The sequence below is a fragment of the Fistularia commersonii genome, chromosome 6 (genome assembly GCF_037954325.1).
Source record: "Fistularia commersonii isolate RoL2024-O1a breed Wild chromosome 6, RoL_Fcom_v1.0, whole genome shotgun sequence".
Taxonomy (NCBI): Eukaryota; Metazoa; Chordata; class Actinopteri; order Syngnathiformes; family Fistulariidae; genus Fistularia; species Fistularia commersonii.
The window spans coordinates 21,186,309-21,207,007 of NC_141289.1; the positions used below are offsets into that span (position 1 = coordinate 21,186,309).

Here is a 20,699-nt window from a genome sequence, read left to right on the forward strand (position 1 = left end):
AGAACGGACATTGGAATGGGATTTTTTTTTTTTTATAGAATTAGAAAATTAAAAAAGACAGTAAGGGGTGTTTTTTTTTTTTTTTTTTGTATTTTACGCTCTCCATTTTTCCACCTCATCTACCAAAGGTCAGTCACGCCATTTACTTTTATAACACAAAATGTGGCTCTGCAGCAAAAGGTAGCAAACAGCCAGCGCCTCGTCTTTCAACCAGGATTTGATCTATTTGAATTTTAAGGGGTGCCATCGGAAACTCTTCCTGAATATCTGCGATCAGGTTATGTGATGACGATGATGTTGTTATGCAGCCTTGCAGATCCACGCACACTGAGATCCCTTTCATTTGTGATTCCCAGACCAAATTTTCCCAGGGCTGAAGGCCACTCCTCATGCACACGGCCATCAGCTGCAGAGGCGGTGTGCTGGAAACCAGCGGGAGCGGCTGAGCTGTGAGGGGTAACGGCGGCGGGCAGGATCTGTCTGTGACTGCATGAAGATGAATGGTGCGGACGGTCCCTTCGGTGAGGGTCTCATCCAGACGCTGCGTCACAGATTGAATGCCGGAGAAGCCCAGACCGCCGCAAAAGAGCAAAAGAAGATGCCGCTCCAACACGTTTGTGGTAAACGACGTAGCTCGTTTGCGTTAAAATTAAAAATCAGCGTTAAGCCGCAGGAGCGGATATCTTGGTTTTCCATCGTCGTGCAATGCGGAGCACGACAATGTGGACAGTTTGTAATTTTTGCTGGCGCTTGACCTTTACGCATTCGAAGCGGTCCAAACCGCTCAGCATACCAAAAGATAAATGAATAAGCTCTTGGATGAAGATCCCGATGTCTCAAAGGCACCGCATTGCGCTCTGGACCAACAAACACAGCACTCTGTATATTTGCCTACATTGTCTCTTTACACCGTCTGTCGTCCCTGGTTTCGTACCACAACTATCGGACCTCTTTTTAACGATGAGTGATTGTGTCGGTCCAATATATACCACTCAGACTTTAGCAGAAATGACGTACATTTATTTCACTTCAGTGGGTGCAGCATCCGTGTGGCTTTCCTCCCACAATTCAAAGCATGCGCTTGGTCATGCAGAAGACCACAAAACGTGCAGAAGAACGAGCGAATGGTTGTTTGTCCTGCTACGTGGCAGCGTGACGGCCAGCGGGGCCGAACCCCACCTCTGAAGAGCCGGAGTTGCTCGAGCCCCCACAATCCTGGCCGCAGGATAAGCGTTACAGATAATGAATAAAACAATCATTTAGATAGGACTTTTCAATTCAGTTACAATGACGTTTCATTCTAAATTGTAAAAATGCTTGCTTACTTTTTACCTCTTAGCAAGACGGTTGTGAGATGAGACAAAAATATTGATCAAATTTATTTGAAATGAAATCCGAGCTTGGCCCCAGGCAAGTCATTACAAACACCGGATCACACTTTTCAGCAAAAGCACAACAAGTATGTCACACAGTACCTGCTACTTGGTAGCAAAGGATGCTCTGAAAACGTAAGAGAGAACTTGGTTCAAGAGTTTGAAGGGAACAGGTCAAGATGAGAGGGCGAGAGGCTCGGCCGTCCGGGAGGAGCTCCGAGTTGAGGTGGCGCGGTGTCAACATGACACGCTGTGAGCCGCAGCAGAACGGTTGGATGTGCAAAATTAGCAAAGATATCGTCACATTTGTACATACATGCAACAACTTGGGCGGCGCAGGAGGTCGGGCAATCGTCCAACCCATCCTCCTCCTAGTGTGCCAAAGCAAGACACCGAAGGCCAAACTGCTCCCCTGGCAGCCTGCTGCTCACGCTGCATCCATGACCGCTTAACTGCAGAGAATGAATTTCCCCACGAGAGATTAATAAAGTATTAATTATAATGATTGCTACAGCAAGGGGCAACCGTGTTGGAAGTCTGACAGAAAAATGTACTTTTCAGAAGGACACACACCTTGGAAAAGTTTGCCAGATTGAGATGGTTGGGTCATAGTAGGGAGTACATTGGTTGACGGATGCTGGAATTGGAGGTCCAGAGGAAGACCAAAGAGAAGATGAATGGACGTCCTGAGAGAGGATATGAAGGCAAATGGAGTGAGAGAGGAGGATCCAGCGAATAGGATTAGATGGGGAAGGTGGATTGGCTGCGGAGACCCTGATGAGATGAGATGATAAGAGGAGATGAGAACAACTTTATTTATCCCGAAGGAAATTGTTGTTCCAGAGTTTCAAGTAAAAACATAACAGTAATAGATAATAGTAGGAAGGAGGAAGAATAAGAAATACAATGAAATATAAAGGGAAAAGACCAAAGGAAAAGAAGAAGAAAGAAGAAGATACAATTTAGAAAAATGTAATACCTAAGATTTGATTTGAATGTACGTGTCTTTTCTTTCTTTCTTTCTTTCTTTCTTTCTTTCTTTCTTTCTTTCTTTCTTTCTTTCTTTCTTTCTTTCTTTCTTCATCTTAATATTTCGTAGAAGACGCAGGTCCAGGCCGCGCCAGCCAGACCTCCCGGCCAGCAGGGGGCGCTGTCGCACCGCTGTCGCACCGCTGCCGCGCCGACGAACACAAAACACCGCGAACAAGAACAACAATGTCGCCGTTGTCGCACAGCTGATCGTCGGACCGGGATGGATCTCGGACAGAAAACGCAAACATGCATTTTTTAGATAGTTCTTGGCTTTCCCCGGAGCTGCTGGCCAAGCCGCCACGTTGATGATGCGCCTTGACAGTTAAAACAGGTGGAGCAAAACGAGGGTCCGCCGACTGCTAACACGCTAGCGGCTTAGCTGCTTCCGGGAGCACAACAACAGCAGGTTTGTGTCGCCATTCGGAGTTCCACTTTATCTTCCTTTAAGCTGCTTCGGGAGGTAAACGCGCCGCTTAAACAACCCAATCGCAGAAAGACATTTCTCAATTTATTTTATAAAGTATCGCGTCTCCGCTCGCTCCGCCAGATTCAAGTGGATTCAAGGAAGATTGACAGCAAATGTCAACATCCGCCGCGATCGTCCTGTCCTTTGCTAACTCTAATTTATTTAAGTCAAAAGAAGAAGAAAGAAAGAAGACCAAACACAGGAAAATATGTGATCTGTAATATGTGACTCCACAGATATGAGACAGAGATAAAAACACAAATAACTGCCTCATTGGATTCGGAGCGCGGACTGCTGGGCCGTTTGCTTGATTTGAGTCAGTGATGCTGCCTTTGCAAAGTTTACACATGAAATAGTTTCGTTTGCTTTGCCACTGATAGAAGAATTCGAAAGTGAAAATATGTAAAAAGCAGACGCTTCTTTTCAACAATGTTGTGTTTGATGAGAGAATATTGTCGATCAAACGCGTTTGTGATTAGGGGCCTCTGTGTAATGATTCTATCAAAAAAAGTTACACAGCAGCCTAAACAGCTCATACATACATATATATATATATGTACTGCTCAAAAAAATAAAGAGAACACTTGAACAACACAATGTAACTCCAAGTCAATCCCACTTGTGTGAAATCATAGTGTCCACTCAGGAAGCAACACAGATATATTTGGACTTGTTTTAAGGACATTACATCAAAGTTGGATCAGCCTGGAGTTTGTTTTTACACTTTAATGTTGAGTGTGATTCCTAATCCAGACCTCCATGGGTTAATACAATTGATTTCCATTGATCATTTTTGTGTGATTTTGTTGTCAGCACATTCAACTGTGTAAAGAGCAAAGTATTTCATAAGAATACTCCATTCATTTAGATCTAGGATGTGTTTTTTAAGTGTTCCCTTTATTTTTTTGAGCAGTACATATATATATATATGTGTGGAAAGGGGTGTGTGTGTGTGTGTGTGTGTGTTTCACTCTTTGCATCCTGTTGTCAGGATGGCATCGCCCTACAAGATTCCCAAGAAGAAACATCCCGGCTCAGACTCCAGGCACATGCAGTCGCCTCTGTCTCGCCTCCAGAGCCCAGCGCCTGATTTTAAGGTGCATTTGATCCCAAATGTTTGGTTTTTGAATGGGACAGTTTTCTTATACAATAAGTCAATGGAGTCTCCTTAGGTGGTTTCACTAAGCCGCAATATTTTCTCATTTCTAAATGTTTTGTTTCTTTAGGTCTGCAAAGGTTATATTTTCCAGTGTGGCTAAGTTTTTGTTTGATGTATTTGTACTTTTTAAAATGGTTCCAGTACTCATGCTGATGCTGTAAGTTAATCTAAATTGATATTATATTTCCAAAACATTTTTAAGGACAGTAGCCTCACTGGATGTTAAGGTGTAGCAGGTGTTGCTGCATTTTCTGCTTTTAAGGCCGCACAGTCGAAATGTGGCTAAATGAAGCCTAGATATGCAATTGTTGCTTCATAATGTGTTCCTACCGTCTCATGTCTTTGTTGTCAATTCTGTTGTGTCTAAGCAGAAGTTCGAGAGCCACAAAAGTGACAGGATGAAGGCCGGGACTTTGCTCGGCTCCTCGGTGAACGGGCGAAACCTGCCACGTCGGCCGCTTTTTCAGACGGTGGTGAAAACCCTGCTGGGACTCAAAAGTCCAGCCCGAGGAGCAGCCGTGGCCAATCGGAGTGCGACGGGCGGCTGGAACCGGCAATCGCAAGCGGGACAGAACACGGATTCATCCTTGACCAACCTCTCCAACAGGTGAATCCCAGTGGCCGTCGTGTTTCCCAGGCAGCATCGGTTCTTTTCAGCGAACGTTAGAAAAGCGCTTCAGAAAAAAAACAAGTTTCAGAGAAAGCGTGCGGTGTGGTTTGCATGTTCTACCTGTTTCTGCGTGTTCCAGTCCAAAGTATGCAGTCATCGCATATCTCAGTAGATCATGAGTGAAGGAGAAGTCATATGCAAGTAATGATCGAACATCTCGTGACATTTACTCATTTATTGTCACAGGTTTACTACGTTCGATCACAACTAGATGTGTTACGTTCGGGAATCTTGTCAAAATTAACATCAATGAGGAAAGTAACGAACAAATCATTTTACCAAAAGATAATATTTGTGTTTAGGCCAACTTCTTCGACCAGTCCCTAAAGTATCACCTTACTTAATTCCAGTGATTGAGCTACAAGTCGCCATGTCACTCTTCGCTTTTGTCCTCACGCTCATTTCTGTCAAACCCGTCTTCAGGTGTGGCTGTTTTTTGACAAACCGTACATTTCTTTCCCTCAAAAAGGGAAAGGGAGCTGTGATGTGACCAGGGAGAGGGGGGGGCGGAAACTGATGTCATCACCTTTCACTGGGGAACCGCCGTAACCAGGGAAACTTGGGATTTACAAGACAACATCATTCTACGGTTGCGACTTGACAGTCTGCGTCTGGTTTGTGAGATCACAGCTTCCCCTCGGTTTGTGAGGGTGAAGTGATCTGCAGATTCAGCCCTCAAAGCCTCCACTTTCACACGGTGAATAGGAGTCCACACCCGCATCACAGTTGTTCACAATGGCGTGGCTGCGTGTGATCTGCTGATGTGTGTGAGATTCCCATGGCGAACACTGAGGGAGAGTTCAACTCCTTAGTGGTGCCAATGCAACCAGATGGATTCCAGCTGTCCTGTAACTTCACCGAAGAAGAAGAAAAATAAGTGCGAATACACACACGCGCGCATCCTCACAGATTCACCCGGGTGAATTGATGGTTATTTACAAATGTGATGAACAGTTTTAGACACTTGGAACGGGTGGAGAAAAGTGTCAGTGGTTCTCTGAGGTAGAAGAATATCAGCCGGGGTGACAGGAAAGGTTCAGGAGACAGTGGGGAGACAAGACATGCTGTTTGGTTTGCAGGCCGTGACACTGAGGAAGAGACAGCAGGCAGAGCTGGAGGTCCCAGAGATGAAGATGCTGAGCTTCTCTTTGGGGGCGACCAGGACACATAGGATCAGGAACGAGTCCATCAGAGGGACGGCATGTGGTAGATGTTTAGGAGAGACAGATGGTTGGGTCATGGACAGAGGAGGGAGTCAACCTATGGGTAAACTGTGGCTGGAATTGGAGGTCTAGAGGAAGACCAAGGAGAAGATGGATGGAAATAGTTCAAGAGGACATGATGTTAGTTAGGAGCGTGAGAAGAGGATTCAGAGAGGAGGGGTTTAGATGGAGGAGGTGGATCTGCTGAGGAGACCCCTGAAGGACAGGAAGAGGATTCTCAGTGTCAGATACTGATTTTGGTGCAATCTTTCTCCGGAGGGTTAAAGTACAAGTTTCTGGATTCCAGTAGTCCGCTTGAAAGGAAGTGACCTCAAACGCTGTTGTGTTTGACCGGCTGCCGTTGTGCGTCCACCAGATGGCGCCCCAAGCGAGCCTCAGACCGGCTGCTGCACCTCGACGCCTCGGAACAAGCCGCCCCGCCGCAGAAGAAATGGAGCACCTGTGGTGGTGGGTGGAGAATCATCTCTGCTTCTGAGGTCCCAGTTCTCCCGTCTGACCTGGTGTGTCCTCCCCGTCTGACCTGGTGTGTCCTCCCCGCAGACGCCGTCCCTCCCGATCAGAAGGTATCGGTGGAGGCGGCTGACTCTCTGGACGCTCTGCGAGCAGACGGCTCTCTGGAGCGTCTGAGCAGCTCCTCGTCCTGGAGGAGATCCCAGAGCTGGAAGGTGAGGTCACCGCGGGCGGGTGATGACTTTCTCTTTTATTTTCAGTTGTTGTGGCTCCCCGAACTTTAAAAGCCAGTCTTATCGCCCTTCCCAGTGCGACAAGAGAGACTCCTCCGTCTCTCTGAAACCGCCGAAGAAAACGTTGTCGGACACAGAGGGTGAATCAGCATCTCCGCCACGTGTCCGGCAAGCCTCCGTGGCTTCTGTGGCAGCCCGGCCGTCCTCTCGGCCGGCGGGCGGGAGGAGGCGGAGTCTCGCGGATGCGGAGACCAGGCGAGAGACGTGGCAGGCGTTCCGAGACGGAAAGATTATCAGCCGGGCCGCCGTCCTCCGGAAGAGCCAGAGTCAATCGGAACCCAGTGAGTGTTGGAAGGTCGTTTGTGACGTGGCTGCGCCGCTCGGACCTTCTGCTCATCCTCTCTTCTTTCAGTCGTCCTGTCCAGCGAGGAGGACGAGGAAGACGACGGGGACTCATCGCAAACCGGAAACGCGACGCAGGTAGCGGGCGAGATGTCCTTTCAAATACGCCTTCCCGCAATCGCGCGTGTCCCGAGGACGGCCCGTCAGCCGTGTACGCTACCGTTTCAGAGATTGTTAGAATACGGAGTGGCTCACAGCAAGGAGGGGCCTTTCTGTGATGCTTCCATGCCGAGTGGCTCCAGCCCGCTCTCTGCTTGCCTTGCTGCTGTCCAAAAACACCTGAGCTGAACTGACTGGTCTGAATGCTTTGCTGAGAGGGAGGTGCTTCGTCACCTTGGAGCCGCTAACGGCTCCTGGACCGAGCGGACTAACATCTGCACTGAGAGGGAATGAACATTTCCTCTAAATACTAGAATCAAACATCGAAAACGGTCTCATAAAATGATACATTTTGAACAAAATGGAGAATTATATCTATCATATCTATATGTTAAGCCAAATACTGTTTTTACAGGCACCGGTATGTTTGATGCGGTGAACATGGGAGAAGAATTCCTGACTTTTGACTGGAACTGATGGAAAACACCACTAATGCAGAGCTAACGCTGCGAGTGTGTAACATATAAAGCATTGTCCAAGAGGCTTTGCCCGCCGAAAAAAACAGTAATACGTTAAAAGAACAGAAAAGTCAAGCACGAAATGCCACGAGTGAGCAAGGTCCTAATGATTCATTAGTCAAGGCGCTAATTCCCGATGACGGCCGCTGACCGAGACCCAGCGAGCCTTCCGATGGCCTCCTGGAAAGAGCCAGCGCTGAGTGCAGGAAGGGTGCAGGAAGGGGACACGCCACATTATTTTCAATTATAGATCCAAGGAGATGAAAATGAAATTTGACATAAGCATGAGGCTGCACAAGGTTTCTGCCGGTTTCCCACTGCCATCCACCCTGAGGAAAAGTCGGAAAATGAGTTTTGAGAACAAACATAAAGCTGGGAAGCTAATTACCATAGGAAAACAAACAGCGGGACAGCAGTCATTTTTGGCAAGTCAAAGATACGGGCAAATATAAAGAATATAAGGCAGCGACACCTGACAAATATCATGATGGATCCGTCGCGGCCCTGAATTTAAACTAAGGATGAACAGGAGACTCACGGCTCAAAGATCGATTCTCTTGTCAACATTTTGCACGGTAAATATTTACCGCTTTTGGGTTCGATTCATTCAGATTCACGGAGGCATTTCTTGATTCTTCTGCTTTGGCTGCCGACGTTGGTATCGTAGCTGTTGACAAACAGACGGTTTGGACATGAGCTGAGGTTGAATCTGGATTTTGTATCATCGAAATATGCAATTCAAGAGGGCAGAGCGATTTGCATGGAGTCCAACGCAATCAAATGTAACCTTTGAAACTTCCTAATGTGGAAGATGCACATTTGTGCGAATGGATCGCTAGCAGCACACCATGATGGACTGGAAAGAACAACCAAGACCGTCACTGTAGACAAAGAGTGGTGGACAGCTAGAGATTGACCAGCCCAAGTGAAATATACCTTAGTATAGATACTATACTGTGAAATGCTTTTAGAGTATACTTCAACTCTCACAAACACAAGTCCTGCTGTCAGTAAGACTGTTTCCTGATTCTGAAGGAATAATAGAAAGCATTGTAAGCAGCTGAAGTTGTTAATACCCAATCAGATCATGAGATAGTGGAACCCTTGGCACTTTTCCACCGCACGGTTCCGGCTCGGCTCGGTTTGGTTTTCCATGACTCCACCGAGCCTCTTGGGTGTGGGCGGGGTCGTCCGTGCGCGGCGGGGCGAAACTGTCGTTACGTCCAAACAGCCAAAAGTACCCCGAGACTCGATGGGCGGACGATTCGGTACCTTAAGAGTGTCTTTGAAATGAATATTTGATCCGCAGACGACGTTCTCTTCGATAGCCAAAATTTGAGCTGGAGCGAAAAGAAACAGTAAATCATATAAGACTTGTAAAACGTGTGTGATTTATGCATGGCTGAGTTGGGTCTGTTCAGACTGGAAAGAAAGGTTGCAGAAGCGTGCAAAAATCAGCTCTATCTTTGGCAAGATAACGCCAGCAAAAATATATCATGTGATTCAGATGGAGAGCTAGTTCATAAAGAATACCCAGGTATTTAGGGGGCGTCGAGGCGCGGGAGGTCGAGCCGTCGTCCTTGGAACTGAACTTTCTCGGACGGATTCCCGTCTCCTCCCAGTGTAAGCAAGAGGCTGAACCCCTCACTGCTGCCCCGGCTGCCGGACACTCACGTTCATCCATGATGGCTCTGATTTCCTGGAAGGTATTCATTATTATCGTATTATTATTTCAAATGGTCTCAAGCTGGACTAGAAACTGTTCCAATGACCAAAAGACAGCAGGCAGAACTAGAGGTTGCGGAGATGAAGATGTTGAGGTTCTCTTTGGGAGTGACCAGGATGGAGAGGATCAGGAAGGAGTCCATCAGAGGAACAGCACATGTTAGATGTTTTGGAGAGAAGGTCAGAGAAGCCAGACTGAGATGGTTGGGTCATGGACAGAGGAGGGATAGAGAATATATTGGTGGACGGATGCTGGAATTGGAGCTGCCAGGCAGGAGGTCTGGAGGAAGACCAAAGAGAAGATTTATGGACGGAGTGAGAGAAGATATGAAGGTAGTTGGTGTGAGAGAGGAGGATCCAGAGAACAGGGTTAGATGGAGAAGGTTGATTTGCTGTGGTGACCCCTGAAGGGAAAAGCCCAAAGGAAAAGAAGAATTTATCACAGAGGTGCAGGACATGTATGACCGAGACAAAGTGACGACTGAGATGGTTTGGACATGAACACTCCTCTGTTCATGTCTAAAGGTAGAACGTTGCTGAAGGTTGCCTGGCAGGAGGTCCAGAGGAAGACCAAAGAGAAGATTGATGGACATAGTGAGAGAAGATATGAAGGTAGTTGGTGTGAGAGAGGAGGATCCAGAGAATAGGGTTAGATGGAGAAGGTTGACTCGCTGTGGCGACACCTGAAGGGAAAAGCTGAAAGAAGAAGAAGAAGAAGATTTCAAGTTGTCTCAAGCAATTTACATGAGCGAGCCATGGAGGCCGAGGCACAGCGAAGGTGTCCGTTTCAAGAATGACTCTGACAAGTCGGCCGTTGGATTAAGTGGAGGTTCTAGAGGCCCGGATTACACGAACCGAAGTCAGAGCAGCTGCTCAATGTTTGACATTTGGAAATTCCCAACAACTAGAAGAATCTCCAGTGGAGTCTTAGTGAAATAGATATTCCAATACAAAGTGGTCTGTTTAATCCATGTGCTTTTTGCACATTATTTTTCTGCTCATCTGCAGCTTCTAACTATGTATGACTGGCGATAGCGCTGGCTCTGGCCTCGGGAATGTTTCCAGTCCATTCAGAAGGCTAAGGACCGGCCCAGGGCTAAAAGGAAAGCCGGAATCGGTTTGCAAAAGCTTCTTGTCAAATCTTGCCGTTGCAACTGGTTTTGTCCAGGTTTTCTGAGGACATTTCACTCCTCGCTACAAATCTGAATGACCGAGAACCCTTTATGATCGATAAACGACGTTCAGCATTTGAAATCATGACCCCCAAACACTCGTCCCCCTGTGGCTCCCGGGCAAATGTTAGGCTGCCGTCCAAAACTATGCGAGATGAGATAGATTAATTTTTTTCAAGATGACGCTGGAAGACGTCCGCCTGTGGCAGCAGCTCCTCGTATCTCGTACGCTTGCTCTTTATTTGCTCGAGTGATTTATTCACCCGTCCACTCTTCTTTTGCTTGTGGGTCTTCATACTGTTTCTCCGGTGCACTGTTTTCTGCTGTCTATCTATTTAGAGATTTATTTTGTTATTTTTTGTCTTGCTATCTCATGTTTTCTGCCTTTCTATTTATATTTATACTCATATTTATTTCCTTTTTTTGACATAACTGAAAGGAATTTCTCCTATAGGGATCAATAAGTTTGCCTTATAAGATCACACTCTATTGATCCCCATAGGGGAAATTTGTGTGCTGATAAGAATTGATCATGATGTGATGACTTGGGCTGTCCAATTATAGGAATATAAGCAGTGGAACTCCCCGCTCCGCTTTAGACAGAGGGAATAGGAACTCCTTGACCGGGCGGAGTTTGACTAAGATTAGTGTCTGGTGTAGGGATGGAGTGTTTAGGTCATTTCAAGAGATTAGTGGAGTCTTTGGGCCTAAGAAGGAAGGAGTAGTTTTTGGAGGATCTCCAGCTAAGAAGCTGCATGGCAGCCTCAGCTCTGAAACAAGGCGAGGGGAAAGTAATCCATCTTTGATTTGAAGCTTATGCTTCGTTCGCCTCGTCTTTCTGTAAAGTAGAGGAAGACGTTTCGGGAAGGAATCGTGTCAGTTCACGACTAATGCGGCGGAATAAAATTCAATTGTGAGATTAAAAAAAATTGCAGACACCAGGTGATCCATCCAGGAGGCTAATGAATGCACTAAAAGATGATAAATAGATCCTATCCCTGCACCAGCGAGAGGAGTCGCTTCCCCCTCATTTCTGTCTTTTGCAAGATGGATCAAATTTAGACGTAAAAGCCAGACCGGCCCAGAAGACACCGAGTGAATTATACTCGACTGATAGCGTCCTGACGGCGTCAAGCATGGAGATTCTAGATACCGTAGGAATCAGGACCTAATGACAGGAGGAGACGCCTTCATGACCATGAAAGAACTCCAAATGCATCTCGTGCAGCAGCGTGACCTCTGACCTCTCCCGGCAGCCCGTTGGCCTGTGCCCTCCTGAAGGGGATGGCAGTGACGACCTGCCCTTGCCACCGTCCTTCTTGGAGCTGGACTTCCTTTCGCTTCACGCCGGCCTCATTCAAGCCGATGCAAACGGGAGGATGATGGTGAGAAACATGTTAGAATGCAGCGGAAACTTGCCAGAGTCACTTATCCCTCAAATGGGGAATGAATCTGCTTTTTCACTCAGGCCAAAAGCTAGGAAAAATGGCAAGAAATGTATACACAGTATCTCTCATATGTGCGTGTGTGTGTGTGTGTGTGTGTGTGTGTGTGTGTGTGTGTATATGTATATATATATATATATATGAGACTAAAACAGCCTGCACATTCATGTTTAGTAGAAGGAGCCAAATGTCCAATAACATGATGCTCCTGGCAGTGATTGTACCGTGTAGTGTTTATTTATGTGACCTGCGTGCACGTGCACGTGCGCTCACACACATTCACGATCGGCCTGCAGTTGCTTTCGGAGTTTTAATTTTTGATCTAATAACTAACATGTGTTTTCAATGTCCTTGCTGGACTTTTCATTTATTGTGTGTTTTATGTTTGCCGCTCCGTCAAAAACACCGAAAATGATGCAATATTTCCAAAGGAAACGAGGAAGAAATTAGTTCGAACGGCTAAAGGAAATTTTCAACCTTCAACCAGAAAGTACCTGAAATGATGTTAGAAAAGAAAATTCGATTCCAATCCTTCCCCTCCGAAATCCCCCAAACCCTTTTTTTTTGTATGTTATTGTGTGTGTCTGCAAGCATGCGTGCACGCAGACGGTGTGTAAAGACGGTATCTCGTCTGAGCCACGACCTTTCCGATTGGTTTGTTTCGCTGTCTCATCAGTGAGACCTGCAGCAGCTGTCGCTTGCACTAGAAGGTCAGATGATAACGATGATAGTAAATATACTGCTCAAAAAAATCAAGGGAACACTTGAACAACACAATGTAACTCCAAGTCAATCCCACTTGTGTGAAATCATAGTGTCCACTCAGGAAGCAACACAGACTCATTTGGACTTGTTTTAAGGACATTACATCAAAGTTGGATCAGCCTGGAGTTTGTTTTTACACTTTAATTTGGAGTGTGATTCCTAATCCAGACCTCCATGGGTCGATACAATTGATTTCCATGGATCATTTTGGTGTGATTTTGTTGTCAGCACATTCAACTGTGTAAAGAGCAAAGTATTTCATAAGAATATTTCATTCATTTAGATCTAGGATGTGTTTTTTAAGTGTTCCCTTTATTTTTTTGAGCAGTGTATATTCATTTCTAGTGCTGTACTAAGAGAATAAGTAAGCGTGGTACACCGGGAAATAGATGAAGCGCACGACCTCTGACCTCTGCTCCCTCTGTCCCCTTCTTTTCAGATCACCCCAAATGGCATCATCCTTCCTCTGAAAGGTATAAAAGTCGATTCCTGAAAAACGAGCCCTGTCAGTTTGACTCATTTCTGTTCTTTAAACCCAAAACTTTCATGAAGGCGCCGCCGTTATTCAAAAATAAAACCGGTCAAAAACGGTATTTACTGTCATCCTTTGCAACTTTCCAAACCGGCGTCTTAGATGTGTCCTATCTGGTGGACGTTGGTTGTCGCCACGTGTGTTTTTGTGTGTGTCGCAGGCGTGGAGGAGGGCGAGGTGACGGTGGTGGCGTCCCAGGTGCGAGGGTACGGCCTGTGGGACGGAGGCCGGGCTCGGGGCGGGACTCTGCTGGCCGGCCGCTCGGGCCCGCCGCCCTCGCTGCTCTTCCTGTGGGTGACGGACGCTCAGGCCGACCTGCTGCAGAGGGAGCTCACAGCCATCCAGACCACCAGTGCCTCGGGTGAGAACGCCACCGCCGTCCGAGCCGCCGCATTACAAGTCGGCCGGCGCTCAAAGAGAGACACAATATGAGGTGCTGGGTTTGGACCAGGAGGAAGGCTGGGGTCCCTCTGACCTTTGACTGGAATCAACCAAAGTTTCCTTCAGTGGTAGACTGATACCACCGAGGAGCTCCACTGAACGCCACAGGAGGTCTTTCCTACCTGAGGCTATCAGACTTTTTAATTCCTCTTCCCTCAGCCGCAGGGAATCTTCAATCTTTGTAGTTACTGCTAACAGCTAAGACAATTTCCTCCTTTCCACTGTTGTCTATTACTGGTATGTTTTTACTTGAAACTCTGGCACAACAATTTCCTCCGGGATTAATAAAGCTGTTCTCATCTCATCTCATTGAACCAGCATTCAATGAAACTGCATTTCATTTTAGTTTTCTTCGTTTTTTAAAACTTCTTCTTCTCTTCTTTCGGCTTTTCCCTTCAGGTGTCGCCACAGCGAGTCAACTTTCCCCATCCAACCCTATTCTCTGGATCCTCCTCTCTCACACCAACTACCTTTGTTTTTTAAAACGTTATTTTAAATTTGAAGATTATGGCAATCTTGTAACATCTAAATAGAATATTTGTGTCGCTCTTGGTAAGCGACTGCACGCGGCAGTGCACGGAGAGAGGACGATATTTACGGTTTGCCGCCGGTGGGTCATTTAAGTTCATAAATACAAGAAGGACTCATATAAACATTGAGTATTTTGCCGAGAAGTGTATTTCTTTTGGAGTCGATAATGTTTTGTTGCACTTCGTTTTCTCTGCGGTCGCTCGTTGATTTAAAATAATGGCAAGGCATTTTGTTTCTACGTAGCATGAAGACAAAAAAAAAACCTCGTGTGCCGTGTTTGTTGATATTAAATTTCCAAAGGGTGTCGTCGCTCCCGGTGTTTTCTTTACTGCGGGGAAACAAGTCCGAATGGCTCTTTGAGCGGGAAAGGCTGCCGACCCCTGATTCAGGCCATCGTGCTTTCGATCCTCCGCCTCCAAAATCAGCGCCTCACACTCAAACTGCTTCTTTACTTGACTTTGTTTGTCCTTTACGTTCTTCTGCTCCATCAGGTCCCTCATGCTGCGTCCTCCTGCTGGTTCTGAGGGAACCCCTGCAGGAGCTCCACGCCGCCCTGCTGGCTTCCATCTTCGAGATGGAGGAGTTCACAAAGGAGCGCGGCTCCGCACCTCCTCTGGACTGGAGCGGCGGGCTGCTTCTGGTCCGAGACTGCCCTCCTCCTCTGGACCTCCACCTGCTGGATCTGCTGGGGCAGTCGGAGGTAGCGCCTCGCCTTCTCCTCCACATCCTCGCCCTCTCCGTCGGCCTCCGAGGTCACCCGTCTTCGTCTCCTAGGAAAGATCCGGCCCGTTGCGACGGAGCGGCAGGACCCAGGGGAGAGCGCCGTCCCAGCAGCTCCCCAGCAGGTGCGCCGCTCTTTCGATCTCAACGGTGTGAAGATACTGGTCGTGTAGAAAACGGACCCACCGCAATGTCACCGCGCTGCGGCCCCGCAGGTTGATCCAGTTCCCTCCGCCGCCCAGTAAAGGCCGGATCACGGTGACCCGGGAGGACCTGGCCTGCCTGGACGCCGGACAGTTCCTCAACGATGTCATCATAGACTTCTACCTCAAGTGAGGCTCCAATCTCATTCGAAGCTTTAAACCTCCGTGACGAAAGCTTTATTTTCCAGGTCCAATTCATAATGTTGACGTTGTGTTTCTTTACTTTCTAGCTTTCATTTCTCCACCTCTTATCTTTTTTTTTCCCTTTTTGTAAATCGGCTTCTTTCATATATTTCACGAGTCACTATTTTAGTTTGTGTCGGGTTCACAAAAGGGGATATCGTTTAGTTTGCGCGCGGTGCAATCCATCGGTGTAGTTTCTGCGTCTCAGCCAGGCGTCTCCACGACTCCCTCAGGTTTCTGCTGCTGAAGGGCGTCAGCCAGGCCACGGCCGAGCGCAGCCACGTCTTCAGCAGCTTCTTCTACAGGCAGCTCAGCCGCCGCCGAGCCGCCGGCGAGGACGCCTCCTCTTCTGTCCCGTAAGACATCCCTCCTCAAGCTTCTCAAAGAAGCGTTTGGTGTTTTTCACGTTCGGCTTGGCTCGGTGGGATGTGACTAACCCGCCCCGTGCTGTGCTCAGAGACCGCCAGATGAGGCATCGGCGAGTGAAGACGTGGACTCGCAACGTGGACATTTTCAACAAAGACTTTGTGTTCGTGCCTGTCAATCAAGAGTAAGGACGGGCTTTTTTTACTCGCGCTCAGTGTTTTGCTCATGACATCGATTTTGAAAAGTAAAATCGTCTAGAAAGTCAAGCCGCTGTTGTGATCACGTCATGGTTGAAGTCCAGCACCGCAGGGCGGCGTCGCATTGTGTGCTTGTGTTTCAGAGCCCACTGGTTCCTGGTGGTGGTTTGTTTCCCGGGTCTGCTGGACGTTCAGATGGAGCCGCGAACGTGTGCCGGTTTGACTTTCCCATTCTTTCACCGCAGAAATGTAACATTCCAGATTTAATGTCTTAACATTTGGCTGTCGCTTTCTTCAGACACAGCGATCATTTTTAAATATTTAACTTATCTATGGTTTTCTGAAAGAAATGGCCGGTTTTGTGCCCTTATTCTAGCTGTTGTTGTTATTGTTTTTGTTGGAAAAAAAATAGTGGTGGTTCATCGCCAAGCCTCTTAAAGCATTTCGATCAATTTCAAAAACACAAAAGTATTCTGGGCGATCGGCATTTTTCGGTTTGTTCTTTGTCCGTTAAATTTTAGCCCCGGCTGATTTGTTTGTGTTTGATATTTGGTTTTTCAGGTGAAACTGAGGGTTCTGTGGGAAAACGGGGCGTTCCTCTCAGGTCTACTGCACCACCGGTAAAAAGCTGAAAATGTGTTTTTTACATTTGGTTGCCAGCGTGATATATTTGCAGGGAGGAGTCCGGACAGATGGTTATCATCACCCAGGACTGGCTTTGCGATCTGTCTAACCGAGACGCAGAAAGTTCAGGTTGAATCGGTATTTTCACGCGTCATCTGCGGATTAACCACTCGCTCAACCTCCTTTTTGGCTGCCACAAAAATGAAAAAAGGAGAAAAAGAATATTTGCCTTATTGAAGCTTGTTTTCAGACAACCTCTTGAGCGGTAAAGCTCGTAAAGTCAAGCGCGAATGATGATGATTTAAATTCCACTCGTTCTAGTCCAGTGAACAGGAACGTCCCACGGCCAAACAGAAGAGTCGGCTCGGGCCTCGAAGGCCTTCTTACAATTGCAAAACAATCACCGGGGCAGACGTTTTGGCAAAACGACACAGCAAAAGATAGGATAAATTCACAACATTGATAGAATCATGGTCATACTCAATATGTGCTTTGCGTCAGAATGTTTGTGGATTCATGCCGCACTTGATATCTGTTTCTCCTTGAAAAGAGCGGAACGTATGTCAATGCGGCTCCAACAGATGGTGACGGTTTTAAAAATGAAAAGGTAAAAGTGTGTTTGGGTCAGCAGGAGTGCACTCAGCTGGGCTGCAAGCGGCGCATCGTCACCAAGCGGTGAGTCACAAATGAAGGCGTGAAGCTTTTGCAGAGGCGCCTTCCTGCGGCTCAACGGCTTCCTGTCTCTCCCATCGCAGACCCTGCATCCTGGTCATGGACTCGCTGACCATGTCCAAGCATGACAACGTCTGCAGGCTCCTGCGAGAGTGAGCGTCACACACACACACACACACACACACACACACACTGCTCGACATCATGACATCTTTTTTGAAGCATCGAACCCTGAAAAGAACCGGAGCGCGAGGCCTGGTGCGAATCATAATGATCGTAACACAGGCGTGCAAAGATGTTTTCACGTGTTTCGCCCTCATCGTGGGGATGAATTAGAAGCTCGCTGGAATTTTTTGAAAATATCCCTCTTATCATCGTAACAGTGCCCGTCCCACACACATCTGCAAATGTGTGCGTTTTGATGCTAACATGGTCCAGTTATCAGCCCGGTGAAGCTGCTCCGGGCGTCGCTTTCACATGCTGATGCGCCCACATGTGAAACTCAAAGTTTGCAGACACGGGCTCTTGTTTGGACAGCAAGTTGGTTTTGTCGTTTTCTCCTTGAGACGGGCGCCGTGACGCGCCAACGCCGGCTGACTCGGTGTTGCGTGCGCAGCTACCTGCAGGTGGAGTGGCAGGTGCGTCGGGGGAAGCGGCGCGTCTTCTCGCCAGAGGGCTTTCACAGCTGCAGCTGCAGAGTTCCACAGCAGGACAACAGCAGCGACTGCGGCCTCTTCCTCCTCCAATACGTGGAGAGTTTCCTGCAGGTGCATTGCTCAAATCCACTTTACACCAGCGTTCCTCTGTTTTACTGCCGTTTACTCCTCAATATGTCTATTTGTTTGTGCCTCCAATAACTTGATTTGCAGCAAAAACAAATCTACAATTCTTGGCAAACAATCTGGAATATGGATAATGTTCTGAAAAGTCCAAATCTTGTCACCCTGTGCATCTTCTACATTATTATGCATCAGCATGAGCTGACAGTTTGTCTCCTGGCCACGCACATAAGGTTCCCCCTTCTGTTCCTCAGAACCCCGTGGTGCACTTTGACCTCCCCCCAAAACTGGAGAGCTGGTTTCCGCGGCAAGTTGTTCGTCAGAAGCGGGAGGAGATCCGGCGTCTCATCATGAGGCTCCACGAGAGCCAGCAGGCAACAAGAACACCCCGTTAATTTAAGGAATAGCTCATATCTGTTAGTTTTTTAGAATGTCGTCCTCCTCAATGTTTGATGTCACGGAGTGATCGACATATTACGATGTAACACAGTCATTTCTAATATTTCCTTATTCTTGATCAGTAAATTAATCAAATAAAGGCTTCTTTGTAGCTTTTTCTTGTCCTCTATTTGGAAACATTGGAGTCCCGTTGGAAGATAGATTTAACTTGGAGAAAACCGCTGCCTTTTAAAAGTTTGCAGTAATTCAAAATGCTTTTTGGCTTTTATTTTTCTTGGCCTAAAAAGCACTAAAATCTATCAGTTATTGATATCATGTAAATCAATTGGCGCTTAAAATGAATATTAAAAAAACAAGTTTTCCCAAAGAATTTCCTCTGATTCAATTTTACTAGAGTATGGATGATAGGTGTGCAGTTGTCACGCTCTGCACAGCTGCCGTCACTCATGAGCCACAAGAAATACACGATATACGACGGCTGTCACCTTATTTAATATCCAAATATTGCTGCCTTGGCATTTTTAAAAATTGATTTTTTTTTCTACCTTCGGAAGGCCTGACCCCGTGACATGATTCATGCCAACACTCACAATTTTTAATGCAGTTTAAAGGTGCTGTTTGATATATTTTCTTTTGTTTTTTGCAGCAATATTGTAAATGATACCTTTCTATAGGGTAATAAGTCACCGTTGAGAAAAGAAACACGATTGGTAGGAAACCGGAGCGGGTCGAGATTTACAATAACGCCGATGATAAAATGAGATCATTTCGGCCGCACGGCAACACGGCAACACATCGAGTGTATCGCGGCGTCCCCGGCGTGTGAAAGCACAGGTCAAAGGTGGCGTTGCTGCTGTGGATATGTGTGCGCTGCTAATCCAGCGCCCCGCTGAGGACGAACCGCTTCCTGCCAGCGCGCCGAAGGAGGCGGCAGGGAGCCAGTTTTCCGTCGTCGATGAAAGAAAAGCGGCGGCAGCAAGGCAGCCTCTCTGATTGTCGAGTCAAAAAATCTCTAAAGTTCATATTTAATCACTGGTGAAGCTGTCGCTCAGCGCGAACGCTCAAACTCGTGATTCCGCTGACGGCGAGAGGTTTCCTGGCCCGGCCTGATCCTCTGCCTGGGAGTCCAAGTTGAAAATACACTTTGGCTTTGCGACCAAACTAGTAGTTCCTGCTCAAAATAAAAGTCATAAAGCAGAAGAAGTGTAGACCTCAGAGGCCGTTCAAAATAAAAGTCTGATCGTAAACAGGTTCATAAGAAGCTCCTGCTCTGCTGGCGGCCCGTAATCCTATTATCCAATAAAAGATGTCTGCTATTGTTGACATTGAGGCGGCGGGGGGTCGTCCCGGTCCGGATCAGACAGACAAAGTTGTTCGGGAAGCCGCCGTCTCCAAATTCCTTCCCACGAGACGGATTCAAGCGTAATTCCTACGCTTCCGTTCGGCCGCTTGTTTGTTTTTGACCGAACGGAAAAGGTTGTCCGCCGTTGTTCCGAGACGGAAAGCCGATCGGCCGTTCATTCAAAAGGTTTATTCGTCGTCGATCGCCGTGACGGACAAACGGATTTCAAACTATCTGTACAAAAGGAGTCCATGACACAAGAGAAAAGCTGACATTCTGGCCCAAAAACAGGCAGGGCAGAATGTATTTATCACAACCGTACGTTATGACACATCCAGGAAACTAGCAGAAAGTGAGTCGACCATCCGTCACCTTTGACCCTTAATCAGGTTAATCGGCTGACGGGTCTGTCGGAGGGACCACCTGCTGACGGGCTGATCCCGGATCAATGACCGCCTAATTATTGTCCTGATCTTTTTGAAAAAACAAAGCAAAAAAACAGACGATGTTTGTTGAAGATCGACGCCACGAGAGCGGCGTTCATCGGTCCGCTCCGCTTTTTGTTTATTTACCGAGCGCTGCTTTGTTCAACAACAATGGTTCTTCCTTACTTTTTCAATGAGTCTATATTTTCCAAAAATACTTGTTTTTTTATTTTTTAATGGACAACCAGCCTTATTTCTTTGTGCTGATTTAAAACGTAGAGTTTGCGGATGTGGAAGCTTAAAGTCGTGTCGGGCCGGCTGAGGTTTTTTTCTCAGTTGTATCTCTTCCGTCAGTCATATTCACATCGCCCTTCCTGCCGGCTGCGTCACGAATACAACAACCCACTATGTAAATAACTTGTCCGTCTATTAATTTGTATGAAAAACCCGTAAATGCTCCGAGCCGGGAGCTCTCGTGGCACAATGTCACCGTGTCTGCATGACGGCGATTAAAAATCTTGATTACATCATGAAGTGCGGCGGCCAGGCCGAG

General features: G+C 47.1%; 1 protein-coding gene across 1 annotated transcript; it reads left to right on the forward strand.

Moving 5' to 3' along the window:
* The first annotated feature begins 2,564 nt into the window (after positions 1 to 2,564).
* On the forward strand, positions 2,565 to 18,518 carry LOC147233667 (sentrin-specific protease 7-like). Its single transcript, XM_086148684.1, has 21 exons — positions 2,565 to 2,811; positions 3,863 to 3,968; positions 4,402 to 4,637; positions 6,279 to 6,370; positions 6,464 to 6,588; positions 6,683 to 6,947; positions 7,019 to 7,086; positions 11,779 to 11,907; positions 13,172 to 13,205; positions 13,425 to 13,625; positions 14,728 to 14,936; positions 15,011 to 15,081; positions 15,172 to 15,288; positions 15,576 to 15,698; positions 15,800 to 15,892; positions 16,049 to 16,122; positions 16,467 to 16,525; positions 17,161 to 17,204; positions 17,285 to 17,353; positions 17,818 to 17,968; positions 18,235 to 18,518. Exons 2-21 carry the CDS (start codon positions 3,864 to 3,866, stop codon positions 18,373 to 18,375), a joined length of 2,406 nt encoding a protein of 801 aa, XP_086004810.1. The 5' UTR covers positions 2,565 to 2,811; position 3,863; the 3' UTR covers positions 18,376 to 18,518.
* The last annotated feature ends 2,181 nt before the right edge of the window (positions 18,519 to 20,699 follow it).